Here is a 25,072-nt window from a genome sequence, read left to right on the forward strand (position 1 = left end):
AGTAGGAAATGGCAACTCACTCCAGTATTTTTGCCTAGAAAATTTGGTGGACAGAGGAGTGTGGTGGGTTACAGTTCATGGGGTTGCAAAGAGTCAGACATGACTGAGCATTCATGCTAACAAGAGATGGTCTAGATTCAGGGACAGATTGTGGGAGTTAAATAAGACTTAGATTTATGTGCTGGAAGAGCTTAGAGTAAGAAGGAATGAGAACATTGCCTATGCCGGTGGTTTGCAACCTTTTTGACCATAAGAACCCCTCTTAGTCTTATTAATAAAACATGATGTATTAACATCATATATCTTCAGAGTCCCTTGGACTGCAAGGAGATCAAACCAGTCAATCCTAAAGGAAATCAACCCGAAATAGTCATTAGAAGGATTCATGTTGAAACTGAAGCTCCAATATTTTGGCCACCTAATGTGAAGAGCTGACTCAGTGGAAAAGACCCTGATGCTGGGAAAGACTAAAGAATAAGATGGTTAGATATTATTACTGACTCGACGACCATGAATCTGAGCAAACTCCGGGAGACAGTGAAGGACAGGGAAACCTGGTGTGCTTCAGTCTGTGGGGTTGCAAAGAGTCAGACACAACTTAGTGACTGAACAACAACATTAACATCATAAAAAGATTCAAAATATTTTAAGACTAAAAGGAGTTCTTATGCTAAAAAAAAGTTGTGAAGCAGGTGGCGCTAGTAAAGAATCCACCTGCCAATGCAGGAGATGCAAGAGACACGGGTCTGATCCCTGGGTTGGGAAGACGCCCTGGAGTAGGAAATGGCAACGCACTGCAGTATTCTTGCCTGGAGAATCCCATGGACAGAGGAGCCTGGTGGGCAACAGTCCATGGGGTCGCAAAGAGTCTGACATTACTGAAACAACTTAGCATGCATTCATGCATGCATGGCAGAAACCAATTAGTATTCAACAGATTTAAAAAATGCACACATGTATATATTTGGACAGAACTACACATGTCTGTATACATAATATTAGCTTTTAGTGATGATTCTTGCTTTATATATGAATCCATAAAACCCTTGCATTAATTTCAGAGCCTTCCAGTGACCCCTTTCATGCAAAGTGAGTTTTACTCTAATCTCTCATTAATTCATTTGTATATGCTGCCGAAGCGAGCACTCGTTAATTCATTTGTATAATACCTATGTATTGAGTTTATGCCATGTGCTGGGCATTATGCTGAATGCTTGGGGATATAGTATAAATCATTGTTCTTTTACTACTTATTAGATGAAAACCCATAGACCCAGAAATATAAATTGATATAGCAAGAGAAACCCCAGTTGGAACATAGATTTTTTTTAAAAAAGTAATAGTTTTATATTTTCCTGTCTCCTTTCCTGAACTGGAGAAAGCAATATTTGACCTAACTTGTTGAACCCACTAACCAAATGCCACCAAGAAAAACACCAAGAATTTTTTAAAGTGAGGTTTATTTAGCTTTATGCAGCAGGGACAACACACTCCAGAGAACCTCATGTGTCCCAGTAAAGGGAACTTGGGAGGGGCGTCTTAAAGGGTTTGATGGATAATTCGGAAGATGGAGTTAGAGAAATGGAGTCAGTTCAGAACTCGGTGTTGTCAAGAAGGAACATTCTGACTCTAATTGGGGTACCCTAACCCTAATTGGGTTCTTCAAATTTTTAATTAGTAGGTAGGAGGATTAAATTAGGGCTGGAGCTGTCACTGATAAAGAAGTAGCAATAACACAAAAAAGCAGGGTGATATCAGTCAGTATCCAATGTTTAGTTATTTGGTAAGTAATGGAGAGGCTTTGTCTCTATCTTTTTCTGAGTATTAGTTTGCCATTTATCAGTGTAAAAATATTCTTGAAACTGCCATAGTATAAAATAACATTTATTGAACACACATTATATGCAATATATGCCAAGCATTCTTTCAAGCTATTTACATACATTAATGCATTCAATTTTCACAGCAACCTTAGGAGAGAAGTTTGTTTGTGATTTCGGTGTACAAGTAAGGAGATTAAGATATAGAGATCTACCTAATTTGTACAAGTTTCTACTACTGGTAAGGATAGAGCTAGGATTTGAATCCAGATAATCTGTTTTCAGAGAATAAGTACCGTCCTATATTTAAGTGCCCATCTGTTCAGAATATCTCTCCCTATATTTTCAAGCCAGAATTAAAGTTTTAATTTTGATTAACTAATGAACTTATTGCTGTTGGAGTCACAATGACTGGTCTCTGAGCATCCCTGCAGTGTGCTAGTAGAAACAGTCAGGGGCTGCAGGACAGGCTGCATGACTATGAGTGTGGAGAGAACCGAGAAGTCTTAAGCCATTGGGAGATTGGAAATGAGCTAAGTCATCCTGGAAAACTGCAGACAGGGTGAAGAAAAGCGGGAGATTGTGTGGAGGAGAAGGATGTACATGGGATTTGGAATCAGACTGAAATTGGGATCCTTGAACAAACCATCATTTACTAGTTGTATGACTTTTAAGTATATTTCCTAAGGTTAAGTTCTTACTTTGTAAAATAACATAAAATGTATCTACTCTATCTTTTTGTTTCCCATGAAAATTAAAAAAAAAAAATTTTTTTTTAAAGTACTTAAAGTGCTTAGTGGGGCTTCACAGGTGGTTTCAATCCCTGGTTTGGCAAGATACCCTGGAGGAGGAAATGGTAACCCACTGTAGTATTCTTGCCTGGGAAATCCCATAGACAGAGAGGCCTTGTGGGCTACAGTCCATGGGATCTCTAAAGAGTCAGACATGACTGAGTGACTAAACAACAATAACAAAGTGCTTAGTACAGTGTTTGTATAGTATGGAACTCGAGTACCATGAAGTGAAAAGTGAAAAACTGGAGTAGGTTGCCATTTCCTTCTCCAGGGGATCTTCCTGAACCAGGAGCTGAACCCATGTCCCTTACATTGGCAGGTGGATTCTTTACCACTGAACCACCTGGGAAATCCCACTGAGCACTTGCAGTTCAGTTCAGTCATTCAGTCATGTCCGACTCTTTGCAACCCCATGAACTGCAGCATGCCAGGCCTCCCTGCCCATCACCAACTCCCGGAGTTTACCCAGACCCATGTCCATTGAGTCGATGATGCCATCCAACCATCTCATCCTCTGTCGTCCCCTTCTCCTCCTGCCCTCAATCTTTCCCAGCATCAGGGTCTTTTCAAATGAGTCAGCTCTTCGTATCAGGTAGCCAAAGGATTGGAGTTTCAGCTTCAATATCAGTCCTTCCAATGAATACCCAGGACTGATTTCCTTTAGGATGGACTGGTTGGATCTCCTTGCAGTCCAAGGGACTTTCAAGAGTCGTCTTCAACACCACAGTTCAAAAGCATCAATTCTTTGGTGCTCAGCTTTCTTTATAGTCCAACTCTTACATCCATACATGACCACTGGAAAAACCATAGCTTTGACTAGAAAGACCTTTGTTGATGAAGTAATGGCTCTGCTTTTTAATATGCTGTCTAGGTTGGTCATAACTTCCCTTCCAAGGAATAAGTGTCTTTTAATTTCATGGCTGCAATCACCATCTGCAGTGATTTTGGAGCCCAAAAAGATAAAAGTCAGCCACTGTTTCCACTGTTTTCCCATCTATTTGTCATGAAGTGATGGGACCGGATGCCATGATCTTAGTTTTCTGAATGTTGAGTTTTAAGCCAACTTTTTCACTCTCCTCTTTCACTTTCATCAAGAGGTGAAAGTTCTCTTTAGTTCTTCTTCACTTTCTGCCATAAGGGTGGTGTCATTTGCATATCTGAGGTTATTGCTATTTCTCCCGGCAATCTTGATTCCAGCTTGTGCTTCCTCCAGCCCAGCGTTTCTCATGATGTACTCTGCATATAAGTTAAATAAGCAGGGTGACAATATACAGCCTTGACATACTCCTTTTCCTATTTGGAACCAATCTGTTGTTCCATATCCATTTCTAACCGTTGCTTCTTGACCTGCATACAGGTTTCTCAAGAGGCAGGTCAGGTGGTCTGGTATTCCCATCTCTTTCAGAATTTTCCATAGTTTATTGTGATCCACACAATCAAAGGCTTTGGCATAGTCAATAAAGAAGAAATAAATGTTTTTCTGGAACTCTCTTGCTTTTTCGATGATCCAGCGGATGTTGGCAATTTGATCTCTGGTTCCTCTGCCTTTTCTAAAACCAGCTTGAACATCCAGAAGTTCACAGTTCATGTATTGCTGAAGCCTTGCTTGGAGAATTTTGAGCATGACTTTACTAGCGTGTGAGATGAGTGCAATTGTGTGGTAGTTTGAGCATTCTTTGGTATTGCTTTTCTTTGCGGTTGGAATGAAAACTGACCCTTTACAGTCCTGTGGCCACTGCTGAGTTTTCCAAATTTGCTTGCATATTGAGTGCAGCACTTTGAGCTCAACTGGAATTCCATCACCTCCACTGGCTTTGTTCATAGTGATACTTCCTAAGGCCCACTTGACTTCACATTCCAGGATGTCTGGCTCTTGGTGTGTGATCATACCATCATGATTATCTGGGTCGTGAAGATCTTTTTTGTATAGTTCTTCTGTGTATTCTTGCCACCTCTTCTTAGTATCTTCTGCTTCTGTTAGGTTCATACCATTTCTGTTCTTTATTGAACACATCTTTGCCTGAAATGTTCCCTTGCTATCTCTAATTTTCTTGAGGAAATATCTAGTCTTTCCCATTCTATTGTTTTCCTCTATTTCTTTGCACTGATGACTGAGGAAGGCTTTCTTATCTCTCCTTGCTATTCTTTGGAACTCTGCATTCAAATGGGAATATCTTTTCTTTTCTCCTTTGCTTTTGGCTTCTCTTCTTTTCACAGCTGTTTGTAAGGCCTCCTCAGACAGTCATTTTTCTTTTTTGCATTTCTTTTCCTTGGGGATGGTCTTGATTCCTGTCTCCTGCACAATGTCACGAACCTCCATCCATAGTTCATCAGGCACTCTATCAGATCTAGTCCCTTAAATCTATTTCTCACTTCCACTGTATAGTCATAAGGGATTTGATTTAGGTCATACCTGAATGGTATAGTGGTTTTCCCTACTTTCTTCAGTTTAAGTCTGAATTTGGCAATAAGGAGCTCATGATCTGAGCCACAGTCAGCTCCCGGTCTTGTTTTTGCTGACTGTATAGAGCTTCTCCATCTTTGGCTGCAAAGATATAATCAGTCTGATTTTGATGTTGACCATCTGGTGAGGTCCATGTGTAGAATCTTCTCTTGTGTTGTTGGAAGAGGGTGTTTGCTATGACCAGTGCGTTCTCTTGGCAGAACTCTATTAGCCTTTGCCATGCTTCATTTGTGCTCCAAGGCCAAATTTGCCTGTTACTCCAGGTGTTTCTTGACTTCCTACTTTTGCATTCCAGTCCCCTATAATGAATCTTTTTTGGGTGTTTGTCTAGAAGGTCTTGTAGGTCTTCATAGAACTGTTCAGCTTCAGCTTCTTCAGCATTACTGGTTAGGGCATAGACTTGGGTTACCGTGATATTGAATGGTTTGCCTTGGAAATGAACAGAGATCATTCTGTCATTTTTGAGATTGCACTTTAGATACTTTAAAAATAGATATTTTTAAATTTTCACAGGAAATAAAAAGGTGGAGTGGATGCATTTTATATTATTTTACAAAGTAAGAATTTAACCTTAGGAAATTTACTTAAAGTCATATAACTAGTGAATGATGGTTGATTCAAGGATTCTGACTTCAGTCTATCTGATTCCAAATCCTGTGTATGTCCTTCTCCTCTACATGATCTCCCTACTTCTCTTCAGAAGGAAATGGCAGCCCATTCCAGTGTTCTTGCCTGGGAAATCCCATGGACAGAGGAGCCTGGTGGGCTACAGTCCATGGGGTCACAAAAGAGTTGGACATCACTGAGCAACTAAGCAACAGTAGCAAAGTGCTTAGTACAGTGTTTGTACTAAGTATGGAACTTAGTACCATAAGATAGGCTAAGTGATTAATGTGGTAAATATTGATACTATCTGACACTGGTATCTTAAAATCTCTATAACCATGCCAGTTCCCTTTAATCAGCTGGGTTATATCCCAGTGATTCTTCTGTTTGTGTGTTTCAGGTGTTATTTCAGTTTTTATTGAAGATGTTGCAGACCTAAGCAATCTTTTCTACTTATTATATCTGAAATCCAGTTACAAGTCCTGTATGGGGACTCTGATTGCTCCTCAGTGGGTGATAACGGCAGCACACTGCTTCTTACCGTAAGTGGTGGGCAATGTTCTACTCTATTAAGGCTTCCAGGCTGGGGCTCAACACTCCTGTGGAAATTCTATAAAACTTGTGCTAGTCAGGAAGTCTTAATGATTTGATGGTAAAGGGGAGCTCAAGTCTACAGATAAAATTTAACTACACACTCTTATGTTTAACATGTCCAGAAAGGAAACAGTTTTATGGTATAGTACAATATTTCATATACACATAAAAATAAACCTGCACATTGTTCTTAACATTTTTAAGATTCATCCAAAACTGTTAGATGTGACTGTATTTAATTTTTCACTGCTGTATAATTTTTCAATGTGAATGTCACAGAGTTTGGTTCATTCTTTTCTTTATAGATGTTTCAGTTATTTCTAGCTTTCTGCTATTTTGAAGTGTTACTGTAAACATATGATGTACCTTAGAACTTATTCTTGTATATGTATCTGTGAGATATATTCTGTATCTATATATGGTATCACAACATATTGGTTTATATCTGTGAGTACACCTCTTGGTATATAAATAGAATATATAATAACGAGTGGAATTTCTTGGTTGTAGAGCTTGCAAATGTTTACTTTTACACACCCTCCAGCAATTTATGAATTCTTCCAACATTGGGTATTGTCAAGCTCTTTAATTTTTTTGCTGATTAAGTGTCAATTATCTTAATTAGGTTACTTTTACCAGTACTGATGATCAACATCCTCCCTCCCCATCCTCCTCTTCCTTCTCCTGACGATAATGTATCTTTTGGGAAATAATCTTTTTTGTCTTTTGAACATTTTGTGTATTGTAAAAATACTGCTTCATAGGATTTCTATAAGTGCTCTAGATATTACTTGTTTGTCAGTTATACATGTTGAAAATATCTTCCACTCTCTGGCTTTATCTTCTCTTTATGGTGTATTTTCATGCATAAGAGTTCTTAACGTCAAAAAAAAAAAAAAAAGAGAGAGAAAATATATAAATAAATAAATATTTATAAATAATAAATGATATATATATATATAAATAAATTAAAAACCCAAATGGTACTTTGCAACTAATGTTTAAGACATGTATTCAAACATATACAGCATGCAAGCTTTCAATGAAAAAATAAGTGATTCATTAATGTAAAAAGAGGCCTTAACTTCAGTATAATTAAATTTAAAACTTAAATTATCAGTCTCTCTTTGTGGTTATTGATCATTGTGCCTAGTTAAAAATATCTTTTATGTTCATAAGCAGAAAGGTATTCCTTTACATTTACCTCTAAAGATTTTAAAGCTTTGATTTTCGTATTTAAATTTTTTGTATAATTTGGAATTGATTTTTGTGAATGGTGTGAAGTAGGGATCCAATTTTATTTTTTTTAACATATTAAGCGAAATATCCAAATATCATTTGTAAGTAGTCTCTTCTTTCCCCACTGATCTACAGTATCTGTTTGTCATCTATCAAATTTCCATCTGTACATGGGTCTGTTTCTGGGCTGTCATTGTTGTTCCATTGGTTTATTTATTACAGACCACAGTGCCTTAATAATTATGACTTTATCATAATTTGTGATGTGTGATGTGGTTGGCCAGCCATCTTATTCTTCATCAGGAATGCTTAAGAATTCTTTTACATAAATTTAAAAATCAACTTGTTGCATTCTATGAAAAATTCTATTGGGATTTATTTGGAAGTGCTTTGACCTTTTATATCAGTCAGACAGTAGTATCACTAATTATTAAAGAAATGCAAATCAAAACCACAATGAGATATCACCTCATACCTGTCAGAATGGTAATCATGAAAAAATGTACAAATAACAAATGTTGGAGAGGATGTGGAGAAAAGAGAACTCATATACACTATTTGTGGGAATGTAAATTGGTGTGCCAGTGTGGAAAACATGATGGAGTTTCTCAAAAAACTAAAAATAAAACTGTAACATGATCCAGCAATTCCATTCCTGGTCAAATATCCAGAAAAAATGAAAACAGTAATTAAAAAAGATACATGCACCCTTGATGTTCATAGAAGCATGATTTACAGTAGCCAAGATATGGAAGCAACCCAAGCGTCCATCAACAGTTGAATGGATAAAGAAGTTGTGAGATATATATATATATCTCCACATATATATGTTCAATGAGAAGTTACTGAGCCATAAACAAAAGGAATTCTGCCATTTGCAGCAACATGGATGGACCTAGAGAATACTATGCTTAGTCAAATAAGTCAGAGAGAGACAAATATGATATGATTTCACTTAAATGTGGAATCTAAAAAATAATACAAATGAGTGTATATGCAAAACAGAAACAGACTCCCAGATATAGAAAACAAGCTGAGATTTACCAGAGGGGAAACAGATGGAGGAAGGGGAAAATTAGGGGTATGGGATTAACAGATACAGACTACTGTGTTTGAAATACATATGCAACAAGGATATATTGTATAGAATAGGGAATTACAGCCATTATCTTGTAATGACTATGAATGGAGAATAATCTGTAAAAATACTGAATCACTATCTTGTACACTTGAAACTAATATAATGTTGTAAATCAAATATACTTCAATAAAAAGCAATAAAATAAAATTTCCACTTGATTAAATCTTCCATTTGTAAGTTTAGAATTTTGGGAGTCAATTTTCTAAATTTTTCCAAATTAAAAAAATGTTTTGATAAGGGAAACTTCCTTCACTGTTGGTTGATGGGGATGTGAATTGGTGCAGCCATAATAGAAAGCAGCATGGAGGTACCTTAAAAGATTAAAGTAGAGTTACCGTATGACCTAGCAGTCCTACTCCTGGGCATATATCCAAAAGACAGAAACTCTAATTCTAAAAGATATATGCACCCCATTGTTCATAGCAGCATTATTTATTGTACAATAACCAAGATATGGAAGCAACCTAAATGTCCAATGACAGATGAATAGATAATGAAGATGTGGTATATCAATATAAAATGGGATATTACTCAGCCGTAAAAAAGAATGAAATAATGCCATTTGCAGCAACATGGATGGAACTAGAGGTTATCATACTAAGTGAAGTAAGTCAGACAAAGACAAAGATCATATGATATCGCTTATTGTGAAATCTAAAAAATGATACAAATGAACTTATATAAAAAACAGAAATAGATCCACAGACGTAGAAAACAAACTTATGGTTACCAAAAGGGAAATGTAAGGAGGGATAAATGAGGAGTTTTGGATTAACAGACACACACTACTGTTTTGTGGTCTGAGAATGTGATCTATGTGATACTGATTCTTTGAAAATCATTGAGACTTAGTTTTGGGACTAGTATGGAGTCAGTTTTTATAAATGTTTCTTGTGTGCTTGAAAGAAAGTGTACTCTCTAATTTTATGGGTGAAGGTTTTATGTATGTTCAGTATATCCAGTATATCAAACTTTTAAATTATGTAATTCAAATCTTCTATAGCCTTTCTAATTTTTTTTTTTTGCTTGATACCAGGAGATGAGAGGATTGTGTTGAAGTTATTCCTCTGTGTTAGTAGACTGGTTAAATAGTTCTATGAATTTATTTTTATTTTTGTTTTTTAAAAATATATTTTAGGCTATTTTATTTGGTATCTATAAATTTAGGTATATTTATAAATTTAGGTACTTGGTACATTCCTGGTAAAATCAAATCTGTTATTATGTCATTTCTTTCTCTCATACAGTTAATATGTTTTATCTTAAAACCTATTTTTGTCAGCTTTTAATACACCACCCCTGGTTTTCTTTTGGTTACTGTTGTCCTGGTATATCATGTTTACATCTTTTCTTTTCCACCTTTCTGTATCCTTTTGATTTAAGCATGTATCTTAATTTATATATAGCAGGACTTAAAAAATTTAATACTATAATTTGTCTTTTAATTGGTTAGTTTAGGCCATTTGTGGTTATTTTGATTATTGCTATGTTTATATTTACTTTTTACCTGTTTTGAATTTCTACTGTATTTTGTTTGGCTAAAATTACTTTTGCTTTCTTCTTAGGTTAGTAATTTAGATAACTTTTTAATTTTCCTTTTTTCTATTCTTTCAGTTATTACTTTGTAAATTTTAATGGCTTCCCTGGTGGCTCAGCTGGTAAAGAATCCACTTGCAATGTGGGGCACCTGGGTTCCATCCCTGGGTTGGGAAGATCCCCTGGAGAAGGGAACGGCTACCCACTCCAGTATTCTGGCCTGAGAATTCCATGGACTGTATAGTCCATGGGGTCACAAAGAGTCAGACACGACTGACTTTCACTTTCACTTTTCAAATTTTAATATGAATATTTAATAAAGTCTTAAGTTAAACAATACCCTAATGTTCATCCTGTACTCCTTCTCAGTTGCTTTCCACTCATATTTCTCAGAGGTACCTACTATTCTGGTACTTTTTCACCGTAATTTAGTTTTCTGAAACACTATTTTATTTTTGGCTGTGCCGTGCCTTCGTTGCTGCAGTGGGCTTTCTCTGGTTGCAGTGAATGGGGGCTACTCCGTTGTGGTGCGTGGGTTTCTCCTTGTGGAGCATGGGCTCTAGAGCACAGTAGTTGTGGTGCACAGGCTCAGCTGTCCCGCGGCATGTGCCATCTTCCCGGACCAGGGATCACACTGGTGTCTCCTGCATTGTCAGATGGATTCTTTACCACTGAGCCATCAGGAAAACCCTCCTCCATGCCATAGAGTTCTTTTAAGCTGAAATTCACTTACCATAATTTGCCCAAGAATCACATTTACTTATGAATTTTCTTCAATTTAAGTAGACTTCTAAATTATAAATATAGCTTACGATGCTGTTGTTGTTCAGTTGCAAAGTTGTGTCTGACTCTTTGCAATCCCATGGACTGCAGCATGCCAAGCTCCCTTATCCTTCACTATCTTCTGGACTTTGCTCAAACTCCATGTCTATTGAGTCAGTGATGCTATCTAACCATCTCATCCTCTGCCACCCCCTTCTCCTTTTGCATTCAGTCTTTCCCAGCACAAGGGTCTTTTCCAGTGACTTGACTCTTTGCGTCAGGTGGCCAAAGTATTGGAGCTCCAGCTTCAGCATCAGCCCTTCCTATGGACATTCAGGATTGATTTCCTTTAGGATTGACTAGTTTGATCTCCTTGCAGTCTAAGGCACTCTCAAGAGTCTTCTCCAGCACCACAGTTTTATCTTATAAACTCCCAACAGAGTGACAAGAATAGATTGAGACAAATTATACTGCTGTTAGGAGACAAATTTAGCATTTGGGATTGCAACAGAAAAGTGGTGTTCAGTACCAATATGATATTTATTTCACTGTTATGGTTGGAGAGACCCCTGAGTGGGAGACTCAGGGGCCTCAGTGAAGTGTCCTGTTCTGAAGAATCTTGAGCCATGCTAGTGAGTGGATTTCAACTGGATCTCAGTGGAACATCCAGTATTTTTGACTCTTATTCTTGTAAAGGACCATCAGAAAACCCTGTTAATTCAGTGAATTTTTGATTGAGATGAGCAGAGCATAGTATATCTGGATGATCCTCCCTAGCTTTAAAATAATTCAATTCTCTAAGCTGTTAATTATTTCACTTGTACAATCTCATATTTCTTGTTTACCCCCAACACCCAAAGAAGTCCACTTAACAGAAACTACTTTCAGAGAAGACTTGACTATCCACTTGTGTGCTTCTCTCAGCTATTTTTGGGTGTCAGATTGAAGCTTCTCCCTAGAAATATGCTAAAATTGGAGACCAAGCTATTTGTATGCCTTAAGTCCTGGAGGCACCATTCACATTATAGTCTGGGTTAACGGCAACCATAAAGAAGGCTGAGTGCTGAAAGATTGATGCTTTCAAACTGTGGTGTTGGAGAAGACTCTCGAGAGTCCCTTGGACAGCAAGGAGATCAAACCAGTCAATCCTAAAGGAAATCAACCCTGAATATTCATGAGAAGGACTAATGCTGAAGCTCCAATACTTTGGCCACCTGATGCGAAGAGCTGGCTCATTGGAAAAGACCCTGATGCTGGGAAAGACTGAGGGCAGGAGAAGGGGGTGACAGAAGATGAGATGGTTGTATGGCATCATCAACTCAATAGACATGAGTTGGAGCAAACTCTGGGAGACAGTGAAGGGTAGGGAAACCTGGCATGCTGCAGTGCTTGGCGTTGCAAAGAGTCGGACATGACCAAGAAACTGAACAACAACAATGGCAACCAGCTACATTTTATGGCAGACAACCTACATGACCACAAGTGGTAGCTATGTATAAAGGTTCAGATGGACAAATATGAGAGGAGGTTAAATGGATTACTATGGAAGGAAAGTGCACGTGACTGTGTGTGTGTGAGGGAGATAGAAAGAGAGAGAGAGAGATTAGCCTTGTGATATGTGGTAGTAGATAATATCAACCTTTTTTCTCTCCATTTTCCAGAGATCTCCAGGTTATCTTAACTGGTGGAGCCATCACTTTTCAAGAGTTTATTGGGGAAATTCTGCCTTATGAGGAGGTCATTGTTCACCCAAATTTCACTTTCACTTCTCCTAAAAATGATCTTATGCTGATAAAGTTGTCTGTACCTCTCACCTTCTTCTCTACCAGCATGTTTCAGTTGCCTGTTTCCAATGCAAGTGACATTTCAGATTGCTTGGTTTACACCTGGATGGAAGAAAAAAGATCTTTTGGTGAGTGACTGTCAACAAAGAATAGTTAGCTGTATTCTTGGATATGTTCACATCTTCAGGATCTCTGAGGAGTCAGGGGAAGGAATTGGAACTAATTTTTAAGCATCCAATTATAACAGTAGAAATAGAGCAATGGTGTCAGCTCTTTAGAATAGAAGGGATCATCTCCTTTAGGGCTTTGGGAACCAAATCCTAAATCAATGTGTTGCGTGTATGTATCACATTGGTACACACTGCAGAGGGCTGAGGCTCAGGGATTTATGTTTGAGTTTTGGTTCTGCCATTTATTATATGATTACTGACAGATCCTTTAGCTTCTCTGAATCTTTATTTACAAATTGATGAAAATCATATTTTTCCTTTACCTGCCTATCAGTGATATGGTTATCACTTACAACAATGATAGATGCTACCATTTGCTGAACACTAATTATGTCCCGGGCACTAAGCATCTTATATGTATTATTCAGTCATCATCATATATCATGTAGATCAATTTTCTTAGGATTTATATCTTATAAATGAGGAAACCAAGACTCAGGGAGGTTAACTAGTTGTCCAAAGTCATAAACTTCGTGATGGCAGAGCTTGGATTCAGATATTGTTTGGAGTGTCTTGGTTGGTACCACACCTTGATGCTGATCATCTTTCAAAGATGATAAATAAACAGGAGGACATGTTTAATCCATGATCTATTCCTTCAGTTCTTTCTCTGCAGTCCATTCTAACTGAAAAGAAGCCCTGAAGGAGAGGGAGGCAAAATACCTTATGAAAATGCAAATATGACTGAAACCCTCCTTTATTTATTATGTTTAGGAAATACAAGAGGTTACCTGCAGAGCTTCATGACTGAACTGAGTATTGATTCAGTCTGCAGAACATTACTGCATGAAAAGTTTTTTGAAGACTTGTTCTGTATGGGACGCTTAAGAAAAAACACAGAAGAATGCCAGGTAACCTTTCTCATTTCATTTGCCCATAAGCTCAGTCTCTGTTCTTTCTCTTTGTCTTTGTGTCTCTGTTACCTCTCATCCTTCATGAGGGTCTATATTTTGCAGACAGACTGAGAGCTCAGAGAGTAAAGGGCTGAAGAATGATGAGTCTGTCTCCTCCATCCTATGTGAGAGATGAGAGAAATAGATTGTTGAGGAGTGTAAGGCTGTCTTCCAGCTACCATTTTGAAATTTCTGTCCAGGGATGACTAGGAGGTAGGAGTGGTTAATGCAGTGGAAAGCAGCTTTCAGACTATTGCATCCCAGGGCCTTTTGCATGGCAGATATAATGGCCTTTGCTTTTGTTCAAGAGTTGACAAATTTCCAGGTGGGAAGGAAGTTCTGATCCCCTCTGTTCTGTCTGGCAGGTGACCACAGGTGCACCAGCCACATGTGGCGATAAATTACAAGGAATTATGTCTTGGACAACTGGATGTTTTCCGACAGATCTTTCTGCTGTCTTCATTAACATCTACAGCCACATTCCATGGATCAAGAACGTTATTTCTACATAAGCTGATTGGCAACTCCATTGACACCCTCGCTACATCCCAGCTGATCCATGGAAACCACATTCTGTATCTTAGTCCCAATTTTTCCTAGCATCTAGGCTTGAGTGGAGTGTCAAAAGAAATCATTGATGACTCCTTGGTGTTGACATTTCTCTAGTTTCTTTAGCTACTTCTTTGCTTATTCCCAGCTCACAAACAAGTGTTTATATAACATTGAAAACATGGATGCTGGTCTCAAGAAGTGTAGTCCTACTAACTCAGATACTTCTGTTAAAACACTGCCTGTTTTATCCTAAGAACACAGAAGACAAGTGGGTATGAGGAACAATAACTACTAGGAGTCTGTCTGGGCATGATGCGAATCACATAACTGAGTAGTAATTGGCTGAAATTAGTTAGAAGATTTAGTAATTCTTCTAGTGACCAAATGTCTCCTGGGTGAGTGAGTGAGTGAGAGAGAGAGAGAGTGTATGTGTGTATGGGTGTTATAGTTAATGTTTCCATTACCTGCTTAAAAGATCTGTGAAATCAAAATTTTCTGAGGTTTGCTGAGGCCACCCATAGGTCAGTGTAATTTTGGAATATGGGTTTATCTGAATTTTATAATTCATATTACAAATATCAAGGATTTCATAAGTGGTTGGATTGTTTTTTTTTTTCAATATATTTTCCTTCCAATACATTTTCCTTTCTTACAGGGAAATGCAATAGTAAAATTCATGAGGATTTTGGCTGAGAGATTTTATGCATGACCCTGAATGCATTCTCTAGGCCATGCATATATTCGTGAGCACACGCTTTTATTCTCAAGCACACCCAAAAGACACTTGTTTGTTGTTCCACAAATATATTCTCCACATATCAAGTTTCATTAATTTATGATAGAGTAAACTGATTTTGATCTAAAATCTGCTAATTTTTATATAAAATACTGAGTGGTCAAGAAATTTAGTATCTGACATGTAAAACACCTTTTTTTTTGTCCAATGCAGTGAAATATTGGGATTCTTTTGTTCAAATTGGTGATTGATATGAATTGCTTACTTTCACAAAGCTTCTCAAAATCAAAGCTATTATTCCTTCTAAGACTATCATGGTGATCAGAGATAATGTGTTAAGTGCTAAGTATATTGGAATGCATAGGAGGAATTCAGGAATTGGCAACAGTTAGTAATTTTAAGTTTCCAACTGTTTCATTTTTTGTTGCCTACTTAATTCCTACTCCAAGTTGTTAGAGATTTTCTCTGTCCTTACATGATATGCCAGATGGTATATTGTCCTCAGCCATTTGAGCTAGTTGCAACCTGAACTTTTCATTGGCATGATTTTCCTAACAATCTACCTGTACTTCTGTCCTCCTTTTTCTGGCCTCATTCTTAGAGTTCTCAATGTGTTCATCCCACTGCAGTTGTTCTAGATTCAATCAGGCCCTCTACTTGCAAGCCTATCTTATTGATTGGGTCACCAATACTTCAACCATTGGGCATTTTTGCTTCTTCATATCTTCTGACTTTGGATTTTTCTGGTATGAATTGCCTTCTTTCTATCTCACCTTGCTCTCCAATGTAAAAAGGAAAGAGTAAATCATTGCCTCTATCTATTTAATATTAATCTATCTATGAATGTGCTTCCTTGGTGGCTCAGATGGTAAAGAATCTGCTGCAATGGGGAAGGTCCAGGTTTGTTCCCTGGGTCAGAAAGATCCTCTGGAGAAGGAAATGGCAACCCACTTCAGTATTCTTGCCTGGAAAAACCCACGGACAGAGAAGCCTGGTGGGCTACAGTCCATGGGGTCACAAAGAGTCGGACACGACTGAGAGACTAACACATGAGTGGACAGTTAATCAATCTACTAATTTGTGGAGAGTGTGAATACCTTTCTACTTATCCAGTCAATTTCTTCTAAACTCAATACTGTATAAGAAAGAAAGTGAAAGTGCTAGTCACTCATTCCTGTCTCACACTTTGCAAGGCTATGGACTGTAGCCCACCAGGCTCCTCTGTCCTTGGGATTCTCCAGGCAAGAATACTGGAGTGGGTTCAGAAGACTGAACCCAGATCTCCCATATCACAGGCAGATTCTTTACCATCTGAGCCATCAAGGAAGCCCCAATCTTGCATATGGTTGATTGCAAAGCCTTTTCATTTCTATCCCACATTTAACTTGGTTTATCAGTAACTTCAGGTAGCCTGTGCCCTGTCTTCCCTCACATCCACCTTCCTCTCCTGACATATCCACCAATCACTGTTGTATTCCCTTTCTGGTTCCTTTTTCTCTTTCCATGGATTGGGGTTAATATCCCATGCCCTTCTCTTTAGCTTACATCCATTCCACTGAATGGACCCCTGATACAAAACAGCAGATTTCAATGTGGTAAGTGAAGAGCACAACAAAAATGGGAACATGAAGGATGGCCTGGTCAGGCAGCTGGTTCCCCTCTGCAGTGTGGAAGAGAACTATCTTGTCTCCAACCCTCTGATTCAATCATGTCTGGTCTTTAGCTCATGAGAGATATCACCTTTCTTGGGTCTATAACTTATAGATTGTTTCAAAGATCCTTTCTAAACTCATGTGTAAATGTTGCCTATTAACTTCTATTTATCCCTAATTTATTCTGTTTTTATTTATTTATCTTAGACCCATTCTAGTGTCCTGAAGGGTTCATTCCAAAATCTGTTTATGGGTCTATTTCTATTGGTTCCCTTGGTAAACTATTCTAATTGCACCACCTCTATTATTACCACATACTTGCCTACTTTTGCATACATCTGACATCACATCTTTCCTTCCTCAGTCCACCTTCTTCTTTGGAAATATGTGAGGGATGATATGCAGTAGATTGTGGTTCCTTTATTAGAATTTACAGACTATGTAAATTTAGAAAATCATTGGGCTTTGGCTTTTAGATTTATTTGATATACAAAACAAAAGAATTAAACCTGTGGATGCTGTGGTTGCCTTCTCAGCATCCACTTCTACCTCTCCTCTATTATGTCACAATGATGCACTAGGGATGTGACCTGCTTGTCCTAAGCTTAGCAGTGAAATCCCTGTGTTTGGTTCAGGAGTGGGTATATGACACAGTTGGTCATATTAAACATCAGACCCTTTATTTATGTTCAGTGTTGGGATAACACAGAGTGAGCTGTGTTGAGACATTGCTCTGAACATATGAACATGGCCGATGAATGAGAATCAAACTTGCTGCTGTCATTTTGCAGTGACCACTGGGGAAACTGCCTAAGGATGAAGCCCTCGCACAGAAGTCAAAAGAAGAGAATTGCCCAGAAGTGGAGCAGAAGTCCTAATAAAACTGTGACAGAATGTAGGCCTTTTCTCTAGACATTTTTCAGTTATCATCTACTAAATTCCTTTCAATGTGTAAGATAGTTTGAGTCAGGCTTTCAGTTGCTACAATTAAAACCATCTCCAGTGATAGTTTCCAAAACCTCTTCCATCTCTGCATCAAGCTATACTTAATGCTTGTGCTATCTAGCTATACTTGTGATATATGGCATTCAGTTCATTTCAGTTCAGTCGCTCAGTCGTGTCCGACTCTTTGCGACCCTATGAATTGCAGCATGCCAGGTCTCCCTGTCCATCACCAACTCCCGGAATTTACTCAGACTCATGCCCATCGAGTCGGTGATGCCATCCAGCCATCTCATCTTCTGTCGTCCCCTTCTCCTCCTGCCCCCAATCCCTCCCAGCGTCAGGGTCTTTTCCAATGAGTCAACTCTTCGCATGAGGTGGCCAAAGTATTGGAGTTTCAGCTTTAGCATCAGTCCTTCCAATGAACACCCAGGACTGATTTCCTTTAGGATGGACTGGTTGGATCTCCTTGCAGTCCAAGGGACTCTCAAGAGTCTTCTCCAACACCACAGTTCAAAAGCATCAATTTTTCGGCGCTCAGCTTTCCTCACAGTCCAACTCTCACATCCATACGTGACCACTGGAAAAACCATAGCCTTGACTAGATGGACCTTTGTTGGCAAAGTAATGTCTCTGCTTTTTAATATGCTATCTAGGTTGGTCATAAGTTTTCTTCCAAGGAGTAAGCGTCTTTTAATTTCATGGCTGCAATCACCATCTGCAGTGATTTTGGAGCCCCCCCAAAATAAAGTCTGACACTGTTTCCACTGTTTCCCCATCTATTTTCCATGAAGTTATGGGACCAGATGCCATGATCTTAGTTTTCTGAATGTTGAGTTTTAAGCCAACTTTTTTACTTTCCTCTTTCACTAGCTATACTTAATGGTAGAACAAATGCTTTATATGTTTATTCTTATTTTCATGGCATATCCGTGGGTTCATTTTAATGGACACAATTCTATAACTTCTCAGATCCTCTCAACCACCTCTTCTTTCCAAGGGCACTGCCTGCATCCTGGGTCATACTGCTATCACCTTTTCTGGGCCCTTTCCAAGCTGACTGGAGGTCACATGAAGCTCTGAGCATGAATAGCTCTCATGTCCCTGAAAAGTGAAAGCAAAAGTTGCTCAGTCATGTCTGACTCTTTGTGACCCCATAGACTATACATTCCATGGATTTCTCCAGGCCAGAATACTGGAGTGGGTAGCCTTTCCCTTCTCCAGTGGATCTTCCCAACTCAGGAATTAAACCAGTGTCTCCTGCATTGCAGGCAGATTCTTTACCAGCTGAGCCTCAAGGGAAGCCCAAGAATACTGAAGTGGGTAGCCTGTCCCTTCTCCAGCGGATCTTCCTGATCCAGGAATCAAACTGGGGTCTCCTGCGTTGCAGGTGGATTCTTTACCAACTGAGCTACCAGGGAAGCCCGTAAGCTGAACCCATCCAGGCCAACTTGCCATACTACTTTAAAACTTGTCTGAAAAAACACATTTTCAGACCTTGCTTTGGGCTTCCTGGGTGACTGTCAAGGGAAAGATGATGCTATCATAAATTCTGAGTAGTTATATCCTGGGATATGAACCTTGACCTATGAAAAATGAGATAGGGAGCCATACAGATAAACTGCCAAGGGCTGCTCTGAGCTGTGTTTTTGTCTATCACATCTTCCTATAGCTTTACTTCATGTGTCTTCCTACTTCACTTCCACTTTCTTCTCACCCTTCCTTCCCTAGTGTTCAAATTGTGTTAGTTCTTTAATCCTTGCCTCTGCTGCTGAAAGAACCATCTTTATTCTAAAAAGGTAGTAGCTCAGGTATTAGCTTATTCAGGATCACTCAGTAGCAGCTCCTGGATTTGCATCTGGGTCTCATAGGAAGCCAGATTGCCATAAATGTTTCTGAATATTTACTTTGCTTGCATGCTTGCATGCTACGTCGCTTCAGTCATGTACGACTCTGTATGACCCCATGGACAGCAGCCCACCAGGCTCCTCTGTCCATGGGATTCTCCAGGCAAGAATACTGGAGTGGGTTGCCATTTCCTTCTCTGATTTAATTGCTAAGTCACATCTAACTCTTTGGAACCCCATGGACCGTAGCCCTCCAGGCCCCTCTGTCCACGGGATTTCTCAGGCAAGAATACCTGAGTGGATTGCCATTTCCTTCTCCTAATATTTACTTTACAGTTTGTAATTTGCTTTTCACAGAACACTTACAAACAGTTTAAGGACCACTGGTCATTGGACCACACTTCACATAGTGCTGTTCATACTAGCACTACAGAAGCTTCAAAGTCTCCAGTTGTGTTCTTTTGGCCTCTTCACTTCAGGCATCCTTCCCGCCACACTTGCTGCCAGTGGACTTGACTGGTTGGGAAGATATCAAAGGGACTTTAGTCCATTTATTTATGCATTAAGTAATTCATACTTCATGGCATACCTTCTTTATTTGGAGATGGAATCCATGCTTTTGGGCCCTGGAACATCTCCCAAGAGTTTGTAATGGCATTGTGTTTGATGCAGGGGGAAGATCAGAATTTGTTCCCTAGGCTTTTAGTTTATCTATAGATATCTATGGGGCTTCCCTTGTAGTGCAGTCAGTAAAGAATCTACCTGCAATGCAGGGGACCTGGGTTCGATCCCTGGGTTGGGAAGATTGCCTGGAGAAGGAAATGGCAACCCACTCCAGTATTCTTGCCTGTGAAATCTCATGGACAGAAGAGCCTGGCAGGCTATGGTCCAGGGGGTCACAAGAGTCGGACACAACTTGATGACTGAACCATCACCATAAATATCTATAATATTCACAAGTATTTTAGCTTATATTTCACTTAGGCTGTATCCTGTCTTCCTGAATTGAGGCCCAAAGCTCTGCCACTAAAAATATTTCTAAGTTTATTAGACATGAGAAGAAGTTAATTTGTAAGGAAAATAGTAGATGGTAGGAGTTGATATGAAGCTGTATAATCAGATAAGTCTAATTTCAAAAACCAGCCTCACTATTAATAAGCTGTGTGTCTGGGGGAAAATTATTTAAACCCTCTGATCCTTAGTCTTGTCAGTTCAAAAGGGGAGATAATAATAAGTAGTCACTCTAAGGGCTCAGTCTATAGAGTAGGGCTGCTGGCATTAGCATCCTGGCTTTATTATTTATACCTAATGAGAATCTTGAGTGTGTTACATAACTTCTATTTCATTCTCCTTCGGTTCAGTTGCTCAGTCGTGTCCAACTCTTTGCGACCCTATGAATTGCAGCATGCCAGGCCTCCCTGTCCATCACCAACTCCCGGAGTTTACTCAAACTCATGCCCACCAAGTCTGTGATGCCATCCAGCCATCTCATCTTCTGTCATCCCCTTCTCCTCCTGCCCCCAAACCCTCCCAGCATCAGGGTCTTTTCCAATGAGTCAGCTCTCTGCACCAGGTGGCCAAAGTATTGGAGTTTCAGCTTTAGCGTCAATCCTTCCAATGAACACCCAGGACTGGTCTCCTTTAGGATGGACTGGTTGGATCTCCTTGCAGTCCAAGGGACTCTCAAGAGTCTTCTCCAACACCACAGTTCAAAAGCATCAATTTTTCGGCGCTCAGCTTTCCTCACAGTCCAACTCTCACATCCATACGTGACCACTGGAAAAACCATAGCCTTGACTAGATGGACCTTTGTTGGCAAAGTAATGTCTCTGCTTTTTAATATGCTGTCTAGCTTGGTCACAGCTCCTTCGTCATGCTTCCAAGGAGCAAGAATTTTTTAATGGCTGCAGTCACCATCTGCAGTGATCTTGGAGCCCAAGAAAATAAAGTCTGTCACTGTTTCCCCTTTAAGTTAAAAAGTGAGGACTTAGTGTATTATACATAGGTAAGGAGAGTGAGGCAGAAAGTGAAGATGAACTAAAAAGCCTCTTGTTGAAGGTCAAAGAGGAGAGTGAAAAAGTTGGCTTAAAGCTCAACATTCAGAAAACTAAGATCATGGCATCTGGTCCCATAACTTCATGGAAAATAGATGGGGAAACAGTGGAAACAGTGTCAGACTTTATTTTGGGGGGGCTCCAAAATCACTGCAGATGGTGATTGCAGCCATGAAATTAAAAGACGCTTACTCCTTGGAAGGAAACTTATGACCAACCTAGATAGCATATTAAAAAGCAGAGACATTACTTTGCCAACAAAGGTCCATCTAGCCAAAGCTATGGTTTTTCTAGTAGTTATGTGTGGATGTGAGAGTTGAACTGTAAAGAAAGCTGAGCACTGAAGAATTGATGTTTTTGAACTGTGGTGTTGGAGAAGACTCTTGAAAGTTCCTTGGATTGCAAGGAGATCAAACCAGTCAATCCTAACCTAAAAGAAGTCAGTCCTGAATATTCATTGGAAGGACTGATGCTGAAGCTGAAGCTCCAAATTTTGGCACCTGATGTGAAGAGCCGACTCATTTGAAAAGATCCTGACGCTAGGAAAGAACGAAGGCAGGAGGAGAAGGGGACGACAGAGGATGAGATGGTTGGATGGCATCACTGACTCAATGGACATGAGTTTGAGTAAACTCTGAGAGTTGGTGGTGGACAGGGAAGCCTGGCATGCTGCAGTCCATGGGGGTCACAAAGAGTTGGACATGACTGAGCCACTGAACTGAACTGAAAGTCTCAGTACAAGGAATTGTTCTGTGTCTCAAGGCAACAGATCTGCTTTTGCCTCTTGGACACTGAGAGTCACGTAGAGTGATCATTCCTTGGCTGGTAGAAAGTTCTAGACTGAATCTGAAGCCCACTGCTGGCAAGTGATCTGGGAGGGGTGTACTATATATGCCACCTACTTCTGGTTTCATCTTTCTTTCTTTTCATATAGTGTCCCCACTTATCCTATGTATCTTCTTATAAGCAGCTTTATATTCCTTTTGGAAAGAGGATACATGTGAAATAAACATGAAAATGAATGTATTAGTCACTCGGTCATGTCCACCTCTTTGCGACCCCATGGACTGTAGCCCATCAGGTTCCTCTGTCTATGGGATTTCCCAGACAAGAATACTGGTGTGGGCTGCCATTTCCTTCTCCAGGGGATCTTCCCAGCCCAGGGACTGAACCCGGGTCTTCCACATTGCAGGCAGATTCTTTACCACTGAGCCACCAGGGAAGAAAATGTTAAGTGCTTCTTACAGAATTATACCCAACAAATGAGTTTCCTTGGTCTTTGCCTAGTACTGTGCTTTACTGAGAATATCAAATGTTTGTAGCTTGGTCTGTGCCCTGTACTGACGGATTCCAGTGAATGGAGCTAGCTCTAAGCAGAACTGCCTGTGATGAATCCTCCTTTCCCTTTGCTGTCCATTTTAAATAAGAGGTAGGATCCAGCTTAGTTTTGAGGAAGAATGGCCCAGAATTTTGAGTACACTGCAATTGTGAGTGCAAAGTACAATGTAACTTGAGGATCATGAGCAGACTCAGTACAGAACATGCCACTAGTCATCTTGAGGCTTAAGATAGGAATTTTTGTTTGATGAATCACTGGAGTGAGATCTGTAAATTTCTGTAATTCTGATTCTTTGGTCTCTCCTAAAACAAATATATCATCAGCTTTAAGAATCCCATAAGGTAAAAATTCTACATACCGGAAAAGTCTTAAAATTGTACCAGGCGTGGGCTTCCCTGGTGGCTTAGAGGTTAAAGCCTGCAGTGCGGGAGACCCGGGTTCGATCCCTAGGTCGGGAAGATCCCCTGGAGAAGGAAATGACAACCCACTCCAGTATTCTTGCCTGGAAAATCCCATGGACAGAGAGGAGCCTGGCAGGATACAGTCCACCGGGTCGCAAAGAGTCGGACATGACTGAGCGACTTCACTTCACTTCACTCTGTGAGAGAAGAGTAAGAAAACTTGTTTGAGTGGTGGTATTTTTTTAATTGAGATATAGTTGATTTACAGTATCATTTAAGTTTTATAATTTTTAAAGATTATATTACATTTATAGCAATTATAAAGTATTGGCTATATTCCCTGTACTGCACAATATACTCTTGTAGCTTATTTATTTTATACATGGTAGTTTGTACCTCTTAATCCTCTACCCTTATTATGTCCCTTTCTTCTTTCTCTCCTCACTGGTAACCACTAGTTTTCTCTATATTTGAGTGTATTTCTCTTTTGCTGTACTTACTAGTTTTTGTTTTAATTTTTAGATTATGCATACAGTCTAAGTGGTAACATTTATTTATCATTTTCTGTCTGACTTATTTCACTTAATGTAATGTCCTCCAGATCCATCCATGTTGCTGCAAATTGCAAACGTCCTTCTTTTTTAATGGCTGAGTAATATTCCACTGTATACATGTACCATATCTTCTTTATCCATTCATCTGTTGTTGGACTCTTAGGTTGCTTCTACATCTTGGCTATTGTAAAGAATGCTGCTGAGAACATTGGGGTGTATGTATCTTTTCAAATTAGTGTTTTCATTTTCTTTGAATATGTATCTAAGAGTTGAATATCTAGTTCATATGATAGTTTGATTTTTAGTTTTTTGAGAAATCTCCATACTGTTTTCCACAATGACTGTGCCAATTTCTATTCCCACCAACAATATACAGAGGATTCAGTTCAGTCCAGTCACTCAGTCGTGTCTAACTCTTTGTGACCCCATGGACTGCGGCATGCCAGGCCTCCCTGTCCATCACCAACTCTTGGAGCTTCCTAAAATTCATGTCCATTGAGTCGGTGATGCCATCCAACCATCTCATCCTCTGTCGTCCCCTTCTCTTCCTGCCTTCAATCTTGCCCAGCATCAGGTTCTTTTCCAGTGAGTCAGTTCTTTGCATCAGTTGGCCAAAGTATTGGAGTTTCAGTTTCAGCATCAGTCCTTCCAATGAATATTCAGGATTGATTTCCTTTAGGATTGACTGGTTTTATCTCCTTGCAGTCCAAGGGACTCTCAAGAGTCTTCTCCAATACCACAGTTCAAAAGCATCAATTCTTCAGTACTCAGCTTTCTTTATGGTCCAACTCTACATCCATACATGATTACTGGAAAAACCATAGCTTTGACTAGATGGACCTTTGCCAGCAAAATGATGTCTCTGCTTTTTAATATGCTGTCTAGGTTGGTCATAGTTTTTCTTCCAAGGAGCAAGCATGTTTTAATTTCATAGCTGCAGTCACCATCTGCAGTGATTTTGGAGCCCAGTAAGATAAAGGCTGTCACTGTTTCCATTGTTTCTCCATCTATTTGTCATGAAGTGATGGGACCAGATGCCATGATCTTAGTGTTTTGAATGTCGAGTATTAAGCCAGCTTTTTCACTCTCCTTCATTTTCATCAAGAGGTTCTTTAGTTTCTCTTTGCTTTCT

At 39.3% G+C, this 25,072-nt stretch overlaps 1 protein-coding gene and 1 long non-coding RNA gene across 2 annotated transcripts; one reads left to right on the forward strand and one right to left on the reverse strand.

Moving 5' to 3' along the window:
- Nucleotides 1-247: 247 nt before the first annotated feature.
- On the reverse strand, nucleotides 248-22,238 carry LOC122437956. The gene is made up of 3 exons (XR_006268413.1): nucleotides 22,198-22,238; nucleotides 20,928-20,929; nucleotides 248-467 (listed from the first exon to the last, which is right to left on the reverse strand). It is a non-coding gene; the product is annotated as an uncharacterized LOC122437956 (long non-coding RNA).
- LOC122437955 (cationic trypsin-like) lies at nucleotides 5,961-14,849 on the forward strand. The gene is made up of 4 exons (XM_043462416.1): nucleotides 5,961-6,226; nucleotides 12,618-12,868; nucleotides 13,685-13,821; nucleotides 14,229-14,849. The coding sequence occupies exons 1-4, from the start codon at nucleotides 6,171-6,173 to the stop codon at nucleotides 14,373-14,375; spliced, it is 591 nt and encodes a 196-aa protein (XP_043318351.1). The 5' UTR covers nucleotides 5,961-6,170; the 3' UTR covers nucleotides 14,376-14,849.
- Nucleotides 22,239-25,072: the final 2,834 nt, after the last annotated feature.

Source organism: Cervus canadensis, chromosome 3 (genome assembly GCF_019320065.1).
Source record: "Cervus canadensis isolate Bull #8, Minnesota chromosome 3, ASM1932006v1, whole genome shotgun sequence".
Taxonomy (NCBI): Eukaryota; Metazoa; Chordata; class Mammalia; order Artiodactyla; family Cervidae; genus Cervus; species Cervus canadensis.

What these genes read in the sequence shown, in the direction of transcription:
- LOC122437955 (XM_043462416.1), top strand. Translation starts at nt 6,171, where the DNA reads ATGGGGACTCTGATTGCTCCTCAGTGGGTGATAACGGCAGCACACTGC. An exon ending in GGAAGAAAAAAGATCTTTTG is followed by an intron (nt 12,869 to 13,684) that starts GTGAGTGACTGT and finishes TATTATGTTTAG; the next exon opens with GAAATACAAGAGGTTACCTG. An exon ending in AAAACACAGAAGAATGCCAG is followed by an intron (nt 13,822 to 14,228) that starts GTAACCTTTCTC and finishes TCTGTCTGGCAG; the next exon opens with GTGACCACAGGTGCACCAGC.